Source organism: Cherax quadricarinatus, chromosome 61 (assembly GCF_038502225.1).
Source record: "Cherax quadricarinatus isolate ZL_2023a chromosome 61, ASM3850222v1, whole genome shotgun sequence".
Classification (NCBI taxonomy): Eukaryota; Metazoa; Arthropoda; class Malacostraca; order Decapoda; family Parastacidae; genus Cherax; species Cherax quadricarinatus.
Window position 1 is genome coordinate 7,100,163 of NC_091352.1, and position 21,243 is coordinate 7,121,405.

Consider the following 21,243-nt stretch of genomic DNA (forward strand, 5'->3'; position numbering starts at 1 on the left):
TCCTCCCTTACACCTGGATTTACACACCCTCTTGGTCATCTTGTTCTACTTTATCCTCTCTAATTGGGTAAAATATTTGTGTTCCTAATGATGTTAGTTACCAAAATGTGCCTCACATGGATCTGATATATAATGTTCTCTTCACGCGACATACACCAGTTTATGTCTTATTTTAGTGACATATATTAGTTACTGCACTCTTTTTAAACGCCTTATATGAGTGGCTGTAGTGTGTAGTGTCAGTAAGTGTTGTTTACTTCGGCAGGTTTTCCCTGAGAGAGGATGTGGCCTTCAGGATGGTACTGTGGAGTTCTCCTGCTGGTGGTGTCGGTCGCCTCCAACACCGTCGAGGTGGTCTATCCCTCTCCTGTACTTATGGAAACAGGTCAGTTGTTAGGGTCATTAAGAGCCTTTTAAAGGTGTCAGTGCTTAAATAACTGTGTCCTTGACTCAGAGTCACTCAGAACATTTAGTGTATGTGATAGAGCACTTGGCTCTTTATTAACCTCTGGCGCGTGGTTCAGGAAGGGCGTGTCCCACAGGGTAAGGTTATGGTGATAGTTAGGTACAGATGCCATGCAGAGTGGAAGAGATTGTACATAAGTAAAATAGGCCATTACCGGGATAGAAGAGGTTATACAGGGGTAGCGGAGGTCGTAAAATAATAGAAGTCGTGCAGGGTGTCAGGAGAGTGGGACTCGCATCCAGAATTGCTCTCGTGGTGTTGCTACAACATAGGTGTTACTTGTGTTGCTGCAACATAAGTGTTTGGTGTGTTGCTGCAACATAGGTGTTACTTGTGTTGCTGCAACATAAGTGTTTGGTGTGTTGCTACAACATAGGTGTTACTTGTGTTGCTGCAACATAAGTGTTTGGTGTGTTGCTGCAACATAGGTGTTAGGTGTGGTGCTACTTCACGAGTTAGGAATTAGTATATAATTCTTATCTTTTTATGAATGAGTTTGAATATTTATTCCACTATTGAACCAATTTAGCTAAAACATTAGCTAGCAAAAGTATATAGAACTCATATATCCAGTTTACAAAGACGTATATGTAAATGTTTTTTGATGCAGGTGCTAAAGACTAATTGTTAACATAGTTTTGTGTGTGCATCGTGGTTAATCTGTAGTGAGGCTTGATCCTCCCGTCTGCTAGATTATACTACTTAACTGTATTTGCTGTACCCTCAGAGTCGTCATACTGGCTGCAGCTGGCCAGGAAGGAGCTGGAGGAGGCGCTACACAAACCTAAACTCACTAACGTGGCCAAGAACGTCATCCTCTTCCTCGGTGATGGTGAGTCAAGTTTGATCTCTTCCTCGGTGATGGTGAGTCAAGTCTGATCTCTTCCTCGGTGATGGTGAGTCAAGTTTGATCTCTTCCTCGGTGATGGTGAGGTGATCTCTTCCTCGGTGATGGTGAGTCAAGTTTGATCTCTTCCTCGGTGATGGTGAGTTAAGTTTGATCTCTTCCTCGGTGATGGTGAGTCAAGTTTGATCTCTTCCTCGGTGATGGTGAGTCAAGTTTGATCTCTTCCTCGGTGATGGTGAGTCAAGTCGGTGATGGTGAGTCAAGTCTGATCTCTTCCTCGGTGATGGTGAGTCAAGTTTGATCTCTTCCTCGGTGATGGTGAGTCAAGTTTGATCTCTTCCTCGGTGATGGTGAGTCAAGTTTGATCTCTTCCTCGGTGATGGTGAGTCAAGTTTGATCTCTTCCTCGGTGATGGTGAGATCTCTTCCTCGGTGATGGTGAGTCAAGTCTGATCTCTTCCTCGGTGATGGTGAGTCAAGTTTGATCTCTTCCTCGGTGATGGTGAGTCAAGTTTGATCTCTTCCTCGGTGATGGTGAGTCAAGTTTGATCTCTTCCTCGGTGATGGTGAGTCAAGTTTGATCTCTTCCTCGGTGATGGTGAGTCAAGTCTGATCTCTTCCTCGGTGATGGTGAGTCAAGTTTGATCTCTTCCTCGGTGATGGTGAGTCAAGTTTGATCTCTTCCTCGGTGATGGTGAGTCAAGTTTGATCTCTTCCTCGGTGATGGTGAGTCAAGTTTGATCTCTTCCTTGGTGATGGTGAGTCAAGTTTGATCTCTTCCTCGGTGATGGTGAGTCAAGTTTGATCTCTTCCTCGGTGATGGTGAGTCAAGTTTGATCTCTTCCTCGGTGATGGTGAGTCAAGTTTGATCTCTTCCTCTGTGATGGTGAGTCAAGTTTGATCTCTTCCTCGGTGATGGTGAGTTAAGTTTGATCTCTTCCTCGGTGATGGTGAGTCAAGTTTGATCTCTTCCTCGGTGATGGTGAGTCAAGTTTGATCTCTTCCTCGGTGATGGTGAGTTAAGTTTGATCTCTTCCTCGGTGATGGTGAGTCAAGTTTGATCTCTTCCTCGGTGATGGTGAGTCAAGTTTGATCTCTTCCTCGGTGATGGTGAGTTAAGTTTGATCTCTTCCTCGGTGATGGTGAGTCAAGTTTGATCTCTTCCTCGGTGATGGTGAGTCAAGTTTGATCTCTTCCTCGGTGATGGTGAGTCAAGTCTGATCTCTTCCTCGGTGATGGTGAGTCAAGTTTGATCTCTTCCTCGGTGATGGTGAGTCAAGTTTGATCTCTTCCTCGGTGATGGTGAGTCAAGTTTGATCTCTTCCTCGGTGATGGTGAGTCAAGTTTGATCTCTTCCTCGGTGATGGTGAGTTAAGTCTTATTTACAACATGCAGTTTTAAGATACCGGGGGGGACTCGTAGCCTCGTAGTAGTAGGTTATATAAATTAGCATAGAGGGAAAAAAAATGAAATTTCTCACTGAGGTTGTTTAAATATTCTTGTCCTGCCACACTATCTTATACATACACACATTTAATTCTGTAACATGGTACACGAAGTTTAAAAGATACATTAAAGGTACATGGATGCGTTTGATATAAAATAAAAAAATGTATGTTTTTGTAGATTTAACGTAAATTATCAGACCTGTGAGAAATAAAATGATAAGAAGATTTATATCTCACAAATGGGTCATTCAATACGAGTGTTGAAGACAGGTCTTAAACACAACCATTCCCACTTATGTAACCTGGGTTTCTAACTCTCCTGGTTAATAATTCAAATATAATCTTCTCCTGCAGGTATGGGGATCACTGTAGGCACTGCTGGCAGGATCCTTAAAGGGCAGAAGAAGGGAGTGTCTGGGGAGGAAGGTTATCTGGCCTGGGAGAGATTCCCCAATGTTGGCCTCATCAAGGTAACACCATGTTAATTATTATCAGTCATGAGGGTTATGAAGCGCTTGGGGGAAATAGGAGGCTTTCAGGTTCGAACCAAATGAAGAGGAACACAGGTCCGATTCTTTAGATCAAGAACCCTTCACTAACATCAAGGAACTTCGTTTGAGGGCAAGATCATATTAATCCATGCCAGATTATTAAACAATAAAAACAATAAACAATTTTATTTCTTTGCATAGGTTACAATGTGTGAAAGCATATAAAGCTTGTTGATAGGTACAAAGAAAGCCACTAACATACCGGGACATTTCGGGCAGAATTAAAGAATTAAGTAATTAGATGTACGTATTTTGGTCTCCACATGAACCAAAAAAGGTATCTCATATCCCATAAGACCAGCCCCTTTTACCTCAGTGGTCGCAAAACGAATAGTATAGAGTGTAATATAAGTTTGTTATAGTTAAATATTAGCTTTGAAGATTTGAAGCCAATCAGAGGATGCATTAACAGGATATCGCATTTAAGCATATAGTATCTAAATTTCTGTTGGTATTGTATATCACCAATAATATGATTGTATATCACCAATAACATGAAATGCTGCCCCGTTGACTCGCTACCCTATTTTATAATTGAATTTAAACATTTGCCAGACCTACAACTTGGACAAGCAGGTGGCAGATAGTGCTGCCACTGCCACAGCTTTCTTAACCGGGGTCAAAGCTAACTACTACACGCTGGGGGTCAACGGTAAGGTCAAACTGGATGACTGTGAGGCCTCGCTAAAACCGGAGAACAGAGTGGAGTCTATCTTGAAGTGGGCACAAGATGCCAACAAGGCCACAGGTGAGTCTGCAAGCCCAAATCCGAACCAGGGATCAGCAAAGTTTGGTACCCAGACTGTGCTGCTACCCTGATCTCCAAGACAGTCTGAGTTCAGGGCAAGAGCTAAATAAGTTTTATTAAACACATCCATCATGTAGGATGGTTTTCCCTGTCATACTCATTTACGTCATACTGCTTCATGTAGGATGATTTTTGTCGCTCCTTTATGCAGGATGGTTTTCGTGTCATTCTTCATGCAGGATGGTTTTCCTGTCATACTCCTTCATGCAGGATGACCCAAAAAAGGACACATTCATCATCCAATCAGTAGCTGTCATGCCAGAAGTGCACATACATGACAGACGCCTGAACTGCAACATTCCCACCTCACCTTCAATGCTACTGATATTATTTGTTTAACCATATATGTGTGATGACATCTTGTTTCCTGTGTCTCCTCATTACAGTCCTCTTTTAGTGAGTATATACAACATCGTGAATGTAGCTTCACTACCCATCTCTTCCTGTATTTTATTTTCTGTTCACGTGGTACTAAACTGGTGAGGGGTCGTTGACCGCCAAGGAAATGGAAATAATCCGGTTTGATCTGAGGAAGGGAAAAACAGCTGCAATTCCTTGGATCAAGGGCATTTTGCCACTATGAAGATATGCACCACCTTGAAGGGGTATTATCTACATAAGCATGCCGTCAACCTGGCTTCCGGATGTCCCAGTTATCGTACACTATTACTCCTGACAAATCGATTATCATCACATCCTGGACCTCACTGCCCAACATGATCCTTAAATTGCACCAGTATTGGTTCTTCCCATCTATTTGTATATAAGGCAAGTTCTAGATAATTTTAAGCCTGGATTCATTCTATACCCGTGTTGTACTCTTGTAGGCCAGGAATGGAACATTTACAGTACTTAATATATTGTCATGCAGTTCTTTCTTTGCATAATAATATTTTATGATCGTTTCTTGGGAATTAGTCATATTTCTTCCTTAGTAACAAGAACACGGGGCCCCGTAGCCTGGCTGGCAAAACTCGCTTCACACGCTGAGGGTCAGGGGTTCCATTCCCGGCAAGGGTGAAACACATTCTACGCGTTTCCTTACACCTGTTGTCCTGTTCACCTAGCAAGTAGGTACCTGGGTGTTAGTTGACTGGTGTAGGTCGCATCTAATGGAAATAAGACAGACAGTCCTCGATGAAGCACTAACTTTCTTGGGTTATCCTGGATGGCTAACCCTCCGAGGTTAAAAATTCGAACGAAATCTTACCTTGATAATTCTCTGATCTCTGCAATAAGGTCCAATATGCCTGTTTGTATAATTTGTTGAAAAAAAGTACTATAAGCCGTGCAGTAAGTGCAATAAAGCACATTACAATACAGTACTTGTGGCTGATTTTGTCACAGAATCTATTACTTTGTAAACAGCTTGTAAATATAATAACTTTCTGGGTTAACAGAATATTGGAGCCAGTTCTTGGAGCCAATATGTGCCTTTTAATTTTTTGGCTGTGTACTACCCACAGAATGGGCATGGTGCATAATTATCGACCCAACTAATGTCTTTGGTAGGTGTGGTGACAACAGCTCAGGTAACACATGCAACACCTGCTGGTCTGTATGCTAAGACTTCCAACCGTAAGTGGCAGTGTGACACAGCCATCATGAAAGCTGGGCCAGATGCTCTCAGATGCAAGGACATTGCTCGCCAGCTGGTTGAAGATGAACCAGCCATCAACATGAAGGTAAGTGATTAAATTTTCATTCATGATTTGTATACATAGTGATTATATCAGTCTGGCCTATGAGGCGTGAATTTTTTTTAACACACCCACTGGTTCCCGCTCAGGAAGTATCCCCCCCCCCCCAAAAAAAAAAAAAAAAAAAAAAAAATCACCGAACCTCTCCCCAGGTAAACCTTCATTCATTTACTGCCCACAGGATGGGTATGGAGTGCATAATAAATATATTAAACTAAAAGATCATTCATTTAACCCACAACAGCACAGTTCAGATGGCTCTCCGAACTGCAAAGTGCAGCCACTGTACTTCCCACATCCAGTGTATTTAAGGAGAATGTATATATTTGTATAGGGAAATATAAGAACATAAGAATGGAATGAAGTAGGGTGGAAACATTGAGCGCGTTTCCTTAAGACACAGCCTGGTTAATCAGACCCTGATCCACCATGAGGCCTGGTCTCAGACCGAGCCACGGGGGCGTTGACCCCCGAAACCCTCTCCAGGTAAACTGGTTCATACTAGGCAGGTATTACTAGCACCCACCACTCCTGCTCATGTACCAGTCCAATTTATTTTTAACGCTACCAAATTTTCTTGCTTCTCAGATGTGTAGTTGAAATAATTTGTGGAAATCTTAGAAAAACTATGACAAAACAAAATAAACAGTGGACCCACGCCTGGTAAACACTTGTAAACCAACCATACCCCCGGCCGGGATTGAACCCGCGGTCATAGAGTCTCAAAACTGCACATTTAGACGTATCATAAGGAAGAAAAATGGACTATTATTTCTAGCTTAATTCTACAGGAGGTACAGTATTACCTATATGTATGTTTACTTGTATTTGTGTCCCCTCAGAACTATTTTACAAATTATTACTATTGTTTGTAAAATAGTTTATAGATTTCCCAAGAGAAGCTTATCTTCACTTTATTGTTTGCAGGTTATTATGGGTGGAGGTCGACAGGAGATGGGGGAACCACTGGAATCAGGAGCTGAAGAAGTATGTGTACGTACTGATGGTAGGAACCTGGTGCAGGAGTGGAAGAACTCCAAGGCTGCCCAGGGCAAGAACTACACATACATCACCACCACTAGAGAACTACGCTCAGTCAACACTCAGAATGCTGAATACATCATGGGTAACTACTATTACAGTAGTGGTATACAGTACCGAATTTAAAAAGCCTCTGGTTGGCAAAGTCTTCAAAAAAAAAAAAAAACAGTTGCACATGTGTAATTTCTCATGAGATGCCCTTCAAGGGGAGAGGGTGCCTTGATGCTGGTGAAGGGCTCTTGATCCAGCTAATTGGAGCTGATTTTAGTAAACCAGATTAAAGTTAATATGCATTTGTTTTAAATTTTGCCTTAGACGTTCATCTTTATTAATAATAAATGTCATTTCATTCTTATTCACGACTAACAAAGTCAGGTTATAATTCGGGTAAAACATGTTATTATGTTGTCACAACCTGTTTGGTACTATTATTGTGTTGTCACAATCTGTTTGGTACTATTATTGTGTTGTCACAATCTGTTTGGTACTATTATTGTGTTGTCACAATCTGTTTGGTACTATTATTGTGTTGTCACAATCTGTTTGGTACTATTATTGTGTTGTCACAATCTGTTTGGTACTATTATTGTGTTGTCACAATCTGTTTGGTACTATTATTGTGTTGTCACAATCTGTTTGGTACTATTATTGTGTTGTCACAATCTGTTTGGTACTATTATTGTGTTGTCACAATCTGTTTGGTACTATTATTGTGTTGTCACAATCTGTTTGGCACTGCACAGCTATCAGTGATTTCTCAGACTACAGTATTTTTTAGGTGACTTGTAGCTTATTAGTAGAGCCTTCATCTGGCAACTGAAAGAACACAGGATCAGTTTCTGGGTAAGATGAAACATATGGACAAGTCTCCTTACATCTGTTGCTCTTATTCACTTAGCAGTGAATGGGTACCTAGGTGTTAGACGACTGTTGAGGATGGCACCCAAGGGAATGGGGACTCTAGTGAGAATAAGATATATACTACCTGGCTTTGTTGGGTTAGCCTGGGTTAATTAATAACATTCCTAGGTCAAATAACCCTAATGTCTTCTTTTTTAGGTTTATTTGGAGACATACATGTGCCATATGAGGTGGATAGGAACACAAGCTTGGATGGGACTCCATCCTTAAAGGAGATGGTTGAGGTTGCACTCAGGAGACTCAAGAAAGATGAGGATGGGTTTTTCTTAATGGTAAGTTAAAAGGAATATCACGTTTTATATTAACTGCTCGTTATTTAACATCCACTTACGTTGAGAAATCTTGATAAAAATCAATTCTTATATCAGTTAAAGTAAAGATTCATGTTAGCACAGCATTATAGATGTATAATGATATGTACCATATACATATATACTACATACAATGATAGTCCCACAAATGTGGTATAGTAGTCCACAGTATAAACAATTTCAGATTGTAATTACAAATGAATGTTCTCAAAATAAATACAGATACCTGCTTTTGTATGCTGCAAAATAATGCTAACAGTAAAATCATTGACTCAGAAAACCTTTGTAATTTTTCACAGGAATAGCTTGTCAGTAGATGGATCTATGAAAGATAAGATGAAAAAATAGATTTGATGAGGGAAAAAAAAAGTTTGATGGCTTGTTGAGGTATCTGTGGAGACAAAGAACTTTATCCATGTAGGCAAAAAAGGGAATATGTACTAGGGTATGGCAAGAAAACTGATGTGAGTGTGAAACATGGGGTTTAAATGTTGCAGCAGTGAGGAGGCTGGAGGCAGAGATGTGATTGAGGGCAGTGTGGGAGATGGATGTTATGCAGAGAATTTGGAGCTTGGAGATTAAAAGGTTTGGGGTTAAAAGAAAAAAGTAGCTGAGAGCTGAGAAGGGGCTATTTAGCTGGTTTGGGCAAAATTGAATGACTAGGAGGGTGGAAGGAAGGAGGGGTAGAGGTCATCACAGAAAGCATTGGAAAGATGAGGTAAAGGAGGTTTTGAGTGCTAGGGGCTTGAACATCCATTACTCATACGAGTGCATTAGATCTCAGTGGAGACAGATGGTCTGTGACTTGATAAAGCCCATTGTGTTAGTAAAACATTGTCAATAAAGGAACACATTATTATTCATTTTGTCTCTTTCCATGAATGTTGAAAATACATTTTAGTCTCTGTTTTAAAAATTACAGTATTGACAATAACTGCTTGGGAGAATTGCACCTGTTAATAACCTGCATTCAGTTGATAGGCTTCATACATAACTCACAAATTATAACATAGTTTCTGCCATTCAAAAATATTAATTGGTAGGCTTTAAACATAAATTAATTAAAATAGTCTGTGCCAGTAAATGTTAAATGACTACACTGACAGGTTGAGGGAGGCAGGATTGACCATGGGCTTCACTGGGGCCAGCCACGACGAGCACTAGAGGAGTTGCTGGCCATGGAGGAGGCACTGGAAGCAGCATTGAAAATGATCAGCTTGGAGGAGACACTGGTGGTAGTCACAGCAGATCACTCTCATGTTATAACTATGAATGGTTATCCTGAGAGAGGCAACAATATTCTTGGTATGATAGTGTTATTACTTTCATCCTTAGCTAGGTTTTGTTATTTGTTTGAAATTAGACAATAAATTATAAAATTAAATACGTATTGACATATTCATTGTGAAAAACATGGAAAATATATGAAAAATATATATTTCAGTGGGAGCAGGGTAATATTTGTGAAGGGATTCAGGGAACTGGTTAGCTGACTTGAGTCCTGGAGGCGGCAAGTACAGTGCCTGCACATTAAAGGAGGGGCTTGGGATATTGGCTGTTTGGAGTGACATCTGAACTGTCGTATCTGTGCATCTCTGCAAAGACAGTGATTATGTGTGAATGGTGGTGAAAGTATTGAATGATGGTGAAAGTTTCTTTCTTTTTTGGGTCACCCTGCCTCGGTAGGAGATGGCCAGCTTATCGAAAGAAAAATTATTTTTTTTAATTTCTCATTGGTAATTTATATAATTTATCCAGAGTGCAATTTTAGGTATGTGTATCTTCCTCTTCTATAGCTCAGCCTATGTAGTTTAGTTTCTTCTTATTTTATTAATGATAATTTACTGCAAGCATGTGTGCACATGCTTCTTATAAGTCAACTAATATGTATGACTGCAGATTGCCCATGGTTATACACAGTGTTTAAGAATGCCAATCTAATAACATTACTGTATTAATAATTCAACTTCTATGATTCATATGTAGTAATTACAGAAAATAGTTGGGTATTCATCAGAGAGTAAATTTCTTTAAAAATCCAATGAAAATTTTGTGAATGAGGCTGGAACATGAACATTTACCAGTTTAACATTAGATATCATATTAGTGTTATTGAACCCTTAAACTGTCCAAACGTAGATCTACGTTCACGTGCATGTAAAAAAACGTAGATCTACATTTGGAGTGCCACGCATGTGAATGTAGATCAAAGTTTGGACGGTTTAAGGGTTAATGATTCACATTATCCTAGGTATTTAACTAAGATATTGTATTCATTGCATGTTTATAAAATAAGTACCATAGTAATACTGGTAAAATTACTGACAATATGTTAGCTAGACTTAAGTCTGGAAGTGGGGAAACAAGCACTTTAAAGGTTTGGGATATGGGCTGTTTGGAGAGACATCTAAACGGTTGTATCTGAGCGCCTCTGCAAAGACAGTGATTATGTATGAATGATGGTGAAAGCGTTGAATGCTGATGAAAGTTTTTTCTTTCTTTCTGAGTCACCCTGCCTTAGTGGGAAACAGCTGACATGTTAAAAAAAAAAAGGTTAGGTAAAAGACACAAGTGCAGCTAATGTTCCTGGAGAGCGAAACATTGCTACAATAAAATGTCTCATTAGTTGCACTTGTCTTTTTACCTGACAAAGTATACACACTTTTTACCTGACAAAGTATACACACTTTTTTTTTTTTCAACAAACCGACCATATCCCACCAAGGCAGGGTGGCCCAAAAAGAAAAAAGAAAGTTTTTCTTTTTAAATTTAGTAATTTATACAGAAGGGGTTACTAGGCCCTTGCTCCCGGCATTTTAGTTGCCTCTTACAACATGCATGGCTTACGGAGGAAGAATTCTGTTCCACTTCCCCATGGAGATAATGGAAATAAACAAGAACAAGAACTAGCAAGAAAATAGAAGAAAACCCAGAGGGGTGTGTACATATATGCTTGTATTTGTATGTGTAGTGTGACCTAAGTGTAAGTAGAAGTAGCAAGACGTACCTGAAATCTTGCATGTTTAAGAGACAGAAAAAAGACACCAGCAATCCTACCATCATGTAAAACAATTACAGGATTCCGTTTTACACCTCTTGGCAGGACGGTAGTGCCTCCCTGGGCGGTTGCTCTCTACCAACCTACTACCTACAAGTATCCACACATTCACACATAAAAACACATGTATATTTGTATTGAGATACATTAAACCATTATTAATGATGTGTATATACTTGATAAGGTGTTGTGATGAATGATGACGTCGAAGACCACATGCCCTTCACAACCCTCATGTTTACTAATGGTCATGGCTTCAACTACACCTGGAATGGAGAAAAAGTGAGTATGTCTGCCCTGGTAGCTGAGATACCAGTGGTAGGATTATAGTAGAGAAATGTGATGCAAAACTGATAAGTGGTAAGTAAGTTTATTTAGGTACAGGTACACTTAAGTAGTTATCATACCTAGTAACGTGTAAATTACCTAAAATAACCCCCCAAAAAAAGTCATAGTAAGTTACTTGATTTCCATTGGGGTCCTTGGTAATGATACATTTGCAGAGGAACTTTATTGAGAGGTTTTTTCATCGCCAAGCTTCTTTAGTTAATTGACTGGCTGAAGATACAGGCAAAATGTCTCAGTGAAGTTCTCTGCACTTGTGTGTTTAACACCCTGAAGGATTACAGTATGTTGTACTTGAGGTAAACAAAGTTCCCCAAGCCATAGGCCAGACTGGAAAAAACACAGTAACTTATTCATGGTACTGCAGGACAGCATAACAAATCTGGAGTCACAAGTTGCTTTATATATTTAGTAACTATATTTTTTCAGAATCTATACTGTATCTGTTTTTCATACAATATTTTGCCTCAAATGATTGTGGGTTCTGGGAGTAATGGTCTAGTAGGTTAATGGTTTTAAAAATACCGACTACCCTAGGGTAATTATTGCTGCATTCAACCTTTTCATCACCAAACAAGAATACTTTAATTCCTAAAAAAAAAAAAAAAAAAAAAAAAAAAGAGGATTTAAGCAAACTTTCATCATACATCACGAAATTGTAATAACACGTTAGTAAACAAACCACAGAACAGGTGGGGATTGAACCCGTGACAAGCGAGTTTTAGGACTCAACTGGCCATGGGTTCAATCCCTGCCAGTTCCATGGTTTATTTTTTCAGCATATATACACTGAAATTTTTCTCTAAAGGAGGGGTTTGAGATATTGGCAGTTTGGAGGGATATATTGTGTATTTTTATACGTATATACTTCTAAACTGTTGTATTCTGGGCACCTCTGCAGAAACAGTGATTATGTGTGAGTGAGGTGAAAGTGTTGAATGATGATGAAAGTATTTTCTTTTTGGGTCACCCTGCCTCGGTGGGAGACGGCCGACATGTTGAAAAAAAAATATATATATATATATACTGAAAGTAATACAGCAACGTACGAAACATTCGCATTCAATATATGAATATCTTTTGGATATACATATATTGAATGCGAATGTTTTGTATGTTGTTGTATGTAAAGGCTTTTGCATATTTTGTGTTTATTTATAAACTTAATGTTATATTTATTACCCAGGTACATACTTTTAAAATTTTTATTTAATTTTTGTTACAAGGCGACATTAACAAAAATATATTAATGTAATTTATTGTTTATTCCAAGGTAATGCGACGAAACTTATCAGGGGTTGATACAACTGAGGCAGATTTTGAGGCACTGGCTGCTGTCCCTACTTCCCCAGGCTCAGAGACTCATGGAGGGGAAGATGTTGGAGTATATGCCATAGGTATAATGCAGATTTATTACTTCTTCATTTATTTCTCTACTCTTTGATTTGCTGGAATGTTGGATTTTGTGTGGTATTGTACATTGTGCTGCTGCTTTGTGATGTGTTGCCTCCTATAATGCAATATAATCTAGTTTTGAAAAAAAGAGAATTAACAAAATAACTGTAGCTAGAATTATTCACACCTAACCTACAAATTGAAATGAAAACTAGATGGCTTGCTACTTAATAATGGTCCATGGCTGACCAAAACAGTTGCTCATTTTCAATTTGTGGCTTAGTTATTAAACTGATTCTGTACTGTTTTGTACTGCATAAGCAAAGGTTTCTTGCTGTTGATTATTATTAATAAATTCATGTGAATGTGCTGAAGCCATTAAGATCATACAATACCTGGGGAATGAGGGGTAAGTAAGTTTGAGTGAAGTAAGTTGATAGTAACTACAATTCTTTGGATCACATACCCATCACTAAGTATGAAGACACACCTTCCTTGAGGCATCCTTCCTGTAGAGGATGTTTGTCCAGTCAGTGTTAACTAATTTATATTGCTATTGATCTCTGCTAAGTCTCAAACTAAGCATTTTTGTCCTGAGCTCATTTGGCAAATAATGTTCACTCATCCAACCTTATTATTGTACTTGACCTTTCCTGGGTGCTGTATGACCAGGCCCAGTGAATATAATAATAAAATAATTCAGCTGGTGGCAGGGTTGTCATTTGTATTAGCGTAAAAAAAGCTGTTAATTTTGTTCAGTGATAACATTGCATTTCAAGCATGATTATTTCCAAAATAGTTTTATGAAAATGTTTTATCTCGCAGGTCCAATGGCTCACCTCTTCCATCGAGTTCATGAACAGAACTATGTGGCTCACGTGATGGCCTATGCATCATGCATTGGTCCTTATGAGAATGACTGTGAGCGTCCAGTACAAAGACCAGAAAATATCTACAAGCATGTTAAAGACCTCAATAAGAAAATCATAAATTCAGGTGGGACCCCAGTAGCTACATGTTCTGTAGCACTAGTGTCTATCACACTGGCTTATGTTACCAGACTTTTGAGGTGCTGAGGGTAAGCTTTGGCATGTCTAGATACACTTTTATTATGAATATATTTATTTATTTTATTAAACAAGGAAAAGATTTTTCATTCAAATTTATCTCAAGCTGAAGTTGGTAATATTTACAAAATTTTGTTAGTGTGATTCATGTTAAGTTTCCTTTTCAAATTATTATTTTTCACAATAGGTTTATTTACTGGTAATAGCCTTACTGTTAAGAATAATACATTTAAGAAACAAAATTGTTACGCACAATTGATTTTTTAACACTAGCAAGTAAAATCAATTGAAATAAAATTATATCTATATAGTTTAATTTAGCAGATGCAAAGCCTCTCAAGTACAGTATATAATGATTTCCAGCCATTAGACATGGAGCCATCAGGAGCGGCAATTTAGCATTGTTTTTCTCGGTTGAGTGTTTGACTCCCACCCGAAAGAACCTGATTCAGTCTTAGTGAGGCAAGATTGATGGTCAAGTGTTTAATTTATAACCAAAAGAGCCCACTTCTGTGGTCATCTCCTGACATCTGCCCCTGTCTATCTAGCAGTACCTACTTTAGGAGTTAGTTGCATGGTGTCAGTCACATACTAGGAAAGAGGACCTAAAGACTGCATTGGAAAAATGCAATATTGCTTGGCTTCATGGGAGGTACTTTAATGCCAGTGAAAGGCTCTTGGAGATGCATTCCTTTTCCATGGATCAAATCTGATCGTCTCATTCTCCAAAATGCTGTATGACCTCATAAGGGTTATACAGCACCCCAGTGAAGTAAAAAATAGCCTTGGATTATCCTAGACTTATTATTCCTCTAGGGTGAATAATCCAAAGAAAGTCTCCTTCCCAACTGGTGAGTGATGCATATGTAAATAAGACACTAAGCAATAATTATTGTCTGATAGGCTGGATCCTTCAAACCAGACATTGCTTTAAATATTTTTTATTTTTGTTACATATTTAAATTGTTTAGTACAGTAAGAGCCAATCCTTCTGAACATTCTTTGAGCTTTATGGATTCTTCTGTGAATGTAACAACAGTTAGCTTCATGGAGGAGAGTAAAATACAGTGAAGGTATTTTGAAAATCGTATTCAACATGTATACATCTTGGTGATGAAATAAAAGTACGGTGGAACCTCAGTTTTTGTGATTAATTCGTTTCAGAAAGTCTGACAAAAATCGAATTGTATGAATACAGAAGCAATATTTCCCATAAGAAATAGTGTAAATCCAATTAATCCATTCCAGACATGCAACAATATTAACAAAAAATACATTTTATAGAGAGTAACTATGGTTTTACATACAGAAAACAGTGAGAAATAAATATAAATGGATAAATGAACATTTAACATCACTTTTACCTTTATTGAAGACTCTTGTTGGCGTATGGAACACGGCGAGGAGGGGAGAGGGAAGAGAGGTTATTGTTTGGAAGGGGAATCCCCTTCCATAAGGACTTCAGGTATCAAGGCACTATCTGGGGTTACTTCCCTTCTTTGTCTTTTACTGGCACTAGGACCAGCTTGAGAGTCACTGTACCCCTGTCGCACAAAAAATCTGTCCAGAGAGGTCTGTTTCTGGCGTCTCTAACATTTTCCTAAAGTGGGACAAGGCATTGTCATTGAATATGTTGCAGACACAGCTTGCAACAGCTTTGTTAGGGTGATATTTCTCCACAAAACTTTGCAACTCACTCCACTTTGCACACATGTCCTTAATCACTGAAGAAGGCACATTCTCCCCTCTCTCTTCCTCCTCCTCTGAGGCAATTTCCTCAGCTGCGGTCTGTTGCTGTTCTAGTTGAAGGTGTTGCTGCTCTTCAGTGGTTAGCTCTTCCCTGTGGTCATCCACCAACTCTTCCACATCCTGGCCACTCGCATCCAACCCCATGGACTTCCCCAAAGACACAATAGATTCCACAACAGGTGTAGGGTTGTCAGGGTCAGCCCCAGCCCATCAACTGCCTTGCCTTTTTGCAAATTATCGACTCCAAAACACTATCTCCCATGAAGGGTGATGCTCACTCAACTGAGTCACTCGGCGCTTGAGTGGCTGAGTGACGCAGGTGGGCCGGTGGACACGTTTGGTACGGACCATTGTCAACTCCATGAAAACCGAGGTGATGTATGAAAACTGGGACAAAATTTTGACAGAAAAAGTCCTCGAAAACCCGAATCCTATGAAAACTGGGGTGTATGAAAACTGAGATTCCACTGTAGCTTGGTTCTACGTCCCATGGTTCGGTTGACAACACACTCACCTCACACAATTAGTGTCCATGGTTCAATCCCTGGCATGGGTGGAAACAGACATGTTTCCTCACACCTGTTGTTCCTTTTCCCGTAGCAGTAAGTTAGGTACCTGGTGTGGGTCTCATCCTGGGGGACAAGATTGAAAAGGACCCCAATGGAAATAAGACAGACAGTCCATGATGATGCACTGACTTTATTGGGTTATCCTGGATGGCTAACCCTCCAGGTTAAAAAGCTGAAGAAAATCTTACAGTACCACTGCTAAACATCAAGTGTACAGTGGACCCCCGGTTAACGATATTTTTTCACTCCAGAAGTATGTTCAGGTGCCAGTACTGACCGAATTTGTTCCCATAAGAAATATTGTGAAGTAGATTAGTCCATTTCAGACCCCCAAACATACACATACAAACGCACTTACATAAATATACTTACATAATTGGTCACATTCGGAGGTAATCGTTATGCGGGGGTCCACTGTATTCTCAAAATTAGTGTACATTTAGGTTTGGAAATGCTTGGTTATAAACACCATACTTAGTACAGTATGTATATTGAGAAATATATATTATGTGTAATATATAAATACTTTTATTTTTTATGATAGAGTAATGTATATAAGACACTTTAGCTATATGTATAAGAATTGTGGCTTACTCTCCTGAATTGTACTGTATATCAGTACCTGCTGAGGTAGACATATTTCAAAAGACACATGTACAGTATTTTAATTTATCAAGGAAACATTCTAGCATGACTGGCTTCTTTGGACCTGGCAAAATGTTTTCCCAATACAATATCTTAACACTGAGCATGCATCTTGTTTCACATTTTTTAGTAAACTGTACCAAATCTTTCCTTGACACAAGTTGTAGAAGCTTTGTCTGGGATGATGTTTTGCTGTCTAGAATTTTCATCAAGTTACAGTATTTAATAAATTGATAAAAGCTCTACATAGAGAAAAATATTGTCCCAACAGATATTTTTGTAACGTGTGTCTTCTTCACCGTTGTTGGCATTTTCTATTTTGATCCACTAGTATCTGTTGTAGAGCTTGTTGGAAAATAGTTTAAGCCAGAAAATGGTTTTAATTCATTAGTTGGTTAATTTTTACCAGAGGACTCATACAGCAAATAAGAGAATTTTATTAGTATGACATTTCATCTACATGAAGCTTTATTGAGTACCTCCTTGTATTTGATAAAGCCTCATGTAGGTGACACTTCACATCAATAAAGATATGTTGCTGTGTTTTCTTATCACTTATTGGCTATGTCATACTTCAACTTTTTCTACTAACATAGAATTTTAATTACAGTATTAAAAGTATTAATAATTATTGTTGGTAGTTTAGTGATTATATTACTATGCTACAGTAGTGCTAGATACATTATTTTCTTATACTGTATGTTGTATTTTGTTGACTGTATATTTTGTCTGACATTTGTAGTGAAGGTGTTGCATTATAATCCCTTGTTCCAGAAAATTAGAGCTACACCTCACCTTCCTTGGCTCAAACCTGATCACCTCAGGCGTTGTATGACCCCTATGGGTTTAGCGCTTCCACGTGGATATATGAATGTAAAGTACTGTATGATATGGAATATATAGTCTCACCTGAGAAAGTGAAACTGGTTTTCCTGTATCCTAGCCAAACTGGGAACAATATTAGTCTAACTTTGTAGACCTGAGACACACATTTCATGCATTACTTTGAGACTAATAAACAATTAAAATACACATTTCATTAAAACAACAAAGAATATTTTACAAATAATACAAACCCAAAAGGATTAAGTCCCAATGTTTTTCTTATTGGGTTGCCCAATTGTTAATCTAGACAATGCTTAAATGAGTGCCCCATAACAAATGTAAAATGAATTGTATTGATTACCTAAATAAAAATATGGGAACCTAATAAAACATAAAGAAAAAAAAAGAAACAGCAGAACTGTGGTAATAGTGCCTCCCATTAATAATACAGTGGACCCCTGACTTACGATATTAATTCGTTACAGAAGGCTGTTCGGGTGCCGTTACCAAACGAATTTGCTCCCACAAGGAATACTGTAAATTAGATTAGTCCGTTTCAGACCCCCAAAAATACACTTACAAAAGCACTTACAAAAATACACTTGCATAATTGTTCGAGTTGGGAGCTGTTCGTAAGTCGGGGGTTCACTGTATTAATTATGGGTAATTAAGCCTTTATCAAGACTGCATGACCCATATGGGTTTGGTGCTTTTTTTATGTAAATGCCTCTTGAAGAGGGGTGTCTTGATGCTGGGGCACTTAATCCAAGGCATTGGAGCTACCTTTACATTCCTTGGATTAAACTTGATAACCTATTCCCTAAGTGCTCTATGACCCATATAAGTTTAGTGCTCTAAGAATATATTAATCTTTTATTTTCAATGCTAGTGAAAGACTTGATCCAGGCCATTGGAGATATCCTCTTAAACAGATAAAACCTAATTACCTCCCATTCCCCAAGTGCTGTATGATTTCTATGGGTTTAGAGCTTCCATGTGAGAATACCAACTTACACTTTAATTCTCTTATTGATGATAATTACGTTTCCAAGGAACTGATAATTAGTAAAATTCATTTCTTGTATAACACTGGGTTTGGATATTGTAATGCAGAAACTATTGTTTCTGGACTATTTTGTTATTTTCTCACTCACTTGTGACTTGACAATGGCCCAGGATGTACTGAAATGTTAATAGAAATTTCCTCTCCTTAGTGCAGTTAATTGTGAATTGTTCGTTAATTGTGAATTGTTCTAGCCATGGCACTGTGACTTTCGACACGAAGAGAAGGTAAGAAAGGGTTAAGTGAATTCACTATTTTGGCTGGGGTCATCAAGGGAGGTTCCTTGATGCTGGTGGGGGGCTCTTGATCTAGGGAATTGGATCTGTGCTCCAGTTCCCTGAATTGGGCCTGAATGTCTTCTATCCCCCAAGCGATGATTTATTTTTCGTTTTGGTTACTCCATGTGTTTTACTGTGAAATTTGCCTTAAACCTCTGTAATATTAATGCTGACTTGAATTTAAGGCCTATTTACTGCAGTAAGGTCATTAAGGTTGCACATAATCTTTTCATCCATAAAACGGATTAAAGTGTGTGTATGTATAAGCTGACAGAAATATACCTCTCAGTGTGTGTGTGTATGTATAAGCTGACAGAAATATACCTCTCAGTGTGTATATCCTGTGAATAAAATTCCTTACGTTTAGTACATTCTTTGAATAATAATGCAGCGCTGTATGACCCTAGTGGGTTTAGTGCTTGGTTTTGATTATAATACTAATTTGAATGCACAACATCCATAAGAACATAAGAACATAAGAACATAAGAAAGGAGGAACACTGCAGGAGGCCTGCTGGCCCATACTAGGCAGGTCCTTTACAATTCATCCCACTAACAAAACATTTGCCCAACCCAATTTTCAATGCCACCCAAGACATTCAGACATCCCACTTTGACAATTTTCTTCTTCTTATTCTTTTTAGTAATCTTTACAGGAAAAGGGGTTACTAGCCCATTGTTCCCGGCATTTTAGTTGACTTTTACAACACGCATGGCTTACGGAGGAAAGATTCTTATTCCACTTCCCCATGGATATAAAAGGAAAAATAATAAGACCAAGAACTATTAAGATAAAATCAAAGAAAACTCAGATGAGTGTGTATAAATAAACGTGTACATGTATGTGTAGTGTGACCTAAGTGTAAGTAGAAGTAGCAAGATATGCCTGTAATCTTGCATATTTATGAGACAGACAAAAGACACCAGCAATCCTACCATCATGTAAAACAATTACAGGCTTTCGTTTTACACTCACTTGGCAGGACGGTAGTACCTCCCTGGGTGTTGTGCAAATGATAAGAAAGAGATGATTGTGGATGTTATGAATGAGAAGAAGCTGGATGTCCTGGCTTTAAGTGAAACAAAGCTGAAGGGGGTGGGAGAGTTTCAATGGAGAGGAATAAATGGGATTAGGTCAGGGGTTTCAAATAGAGTTAGAGCTAAAGAAGGAGTAGCAATAATGTTGAAGGATAAGCTATGGCAGGAAAAGAGGGACTACAAATGTATAAATTCAAGGATTATGTGGAGTAAAATAAAGATTGGATGTGAAAAGTGGGTTATAGTAAGCGTATATGCACCTGGAGAAGAGAGAAGTGTAGAGGAGAGAGAGAGATTCTGGGAAATGTTGAGTGAATGCGTGGGGAGTTTTGAATCAAGTGTGAGAGTAATGGTGGTTGGGGATTTCAATGCTAAAGTGGGTAAAAATGTTATAGAGGGAGTAGTAGGTAAATTTGGGATGCCAGGGGTAAATGTAAATGGGGAGCCTTTAATTGAGCTATGTGTAGAAAGAAATTTGGTAATAAGTAATACATATTTTATGAAAAAGAAGATAAATAAATATACAAGGTATGATGTAGCACGTAATGAAAGTAGTTTGTTAGATTATGTATTGGTGGATAAAAGGTAGATGGGTAGGCTCCAGGATGTACATGTACATTATTTAGTTGTAGCTACAGTTAGAGTAAGAGGTAGATGGGAAAAGAGGAAGGTGGCAACAACAAGTAAGAGGGAGGTGAAAGTGTATAAACTAAGGAAGGAGGAAGTTCGGGCGAGATATAAGCGACTATTGGCAGAAAGGTGGGCTAGTGCAAAGATGAGTAGTGGGGGAGTTGAAGAGGGTTGGAATAGTTTTAAAAATGCAGTATTAGAATGTGGGGCAGAAGTTTATGGTTATAGGAGGGTGGAGGCAGGAGGAAAGAGGAGTGATTGGTGGAATGATGAAGTAAAGGGTGTGATAAAAGAGAAAAAGGTAGCTTACGAGAGGCTTTTACAAAGCAGAAGTGTTATAAGAAGAGCAGAGTATATGGAGAGTAAAAGAAAGGTGAAGAGAGTGGTGAGAGAGTGCAAAAGGAGAGCAGATGAAAGAGTGGGAGAGGCACTGTCAAGAAATTTTAATGAAAATAAGAAAAAATTTGGAGTGAGTTAAACAAGTTAAGA

General features: G+C 38.6%; 1 protein-coding gene across 1 annotated transcript in view; it reads left to right on the forward strand.

Annotated features, from left to right (window-relative positions):
* LOC128699399 (alkaline phosphatase) overlaps positions 1-14,178 on the forward strand; it is a 66,734-nt gene extending 52,556 nt beyond the window's left edge. Inside the window, exons 2-12 of the mRNA XM_070098195.1 lie at positions 266-385; positions 1,194-1,298; positions 3,115-3,230; positions 3,867-4,059; positions 5,632-5,804; positions 6,747-6,945; positions 7,920-8,053; positions 9,199-9,397; positions 11,335-11,432; positions 12,769-12,892; positions 13,716-14,178. Of these exons, the coding sequence (XP_069954296.1) occupies positions 283-385; positions 1,194-1,298; positions 3,115-3,230; positions 3,867-4,059; positions 5,632-5,804; positions 6,747-6,945; positions 7,920-8,053; positions 9,199-9,397; positions 11,335-11,432; positions 12,769-12,892; positions 13,716-13,966 (1,695 nt within the window). The 5' untranslated portion in view covers positions 266-282 and the 3' untranslated portion in view covers positions 13,967-14,178. The remainder of the gene's footprint in view (positions 1-265; positions 386-1,193; positions 1,299-3,114; positions 3,231-3,866; positions 4,060-5,631; positions 5,805-6,746; positions 6,946-7,919; positions 8,054-9,198; positions 9,398-11,334; positions 11,433-12,768; positions 12,893-13,715) is intronic.
* Positions 14,179-21,243: the final 7,065 nt, after the last annotated feature.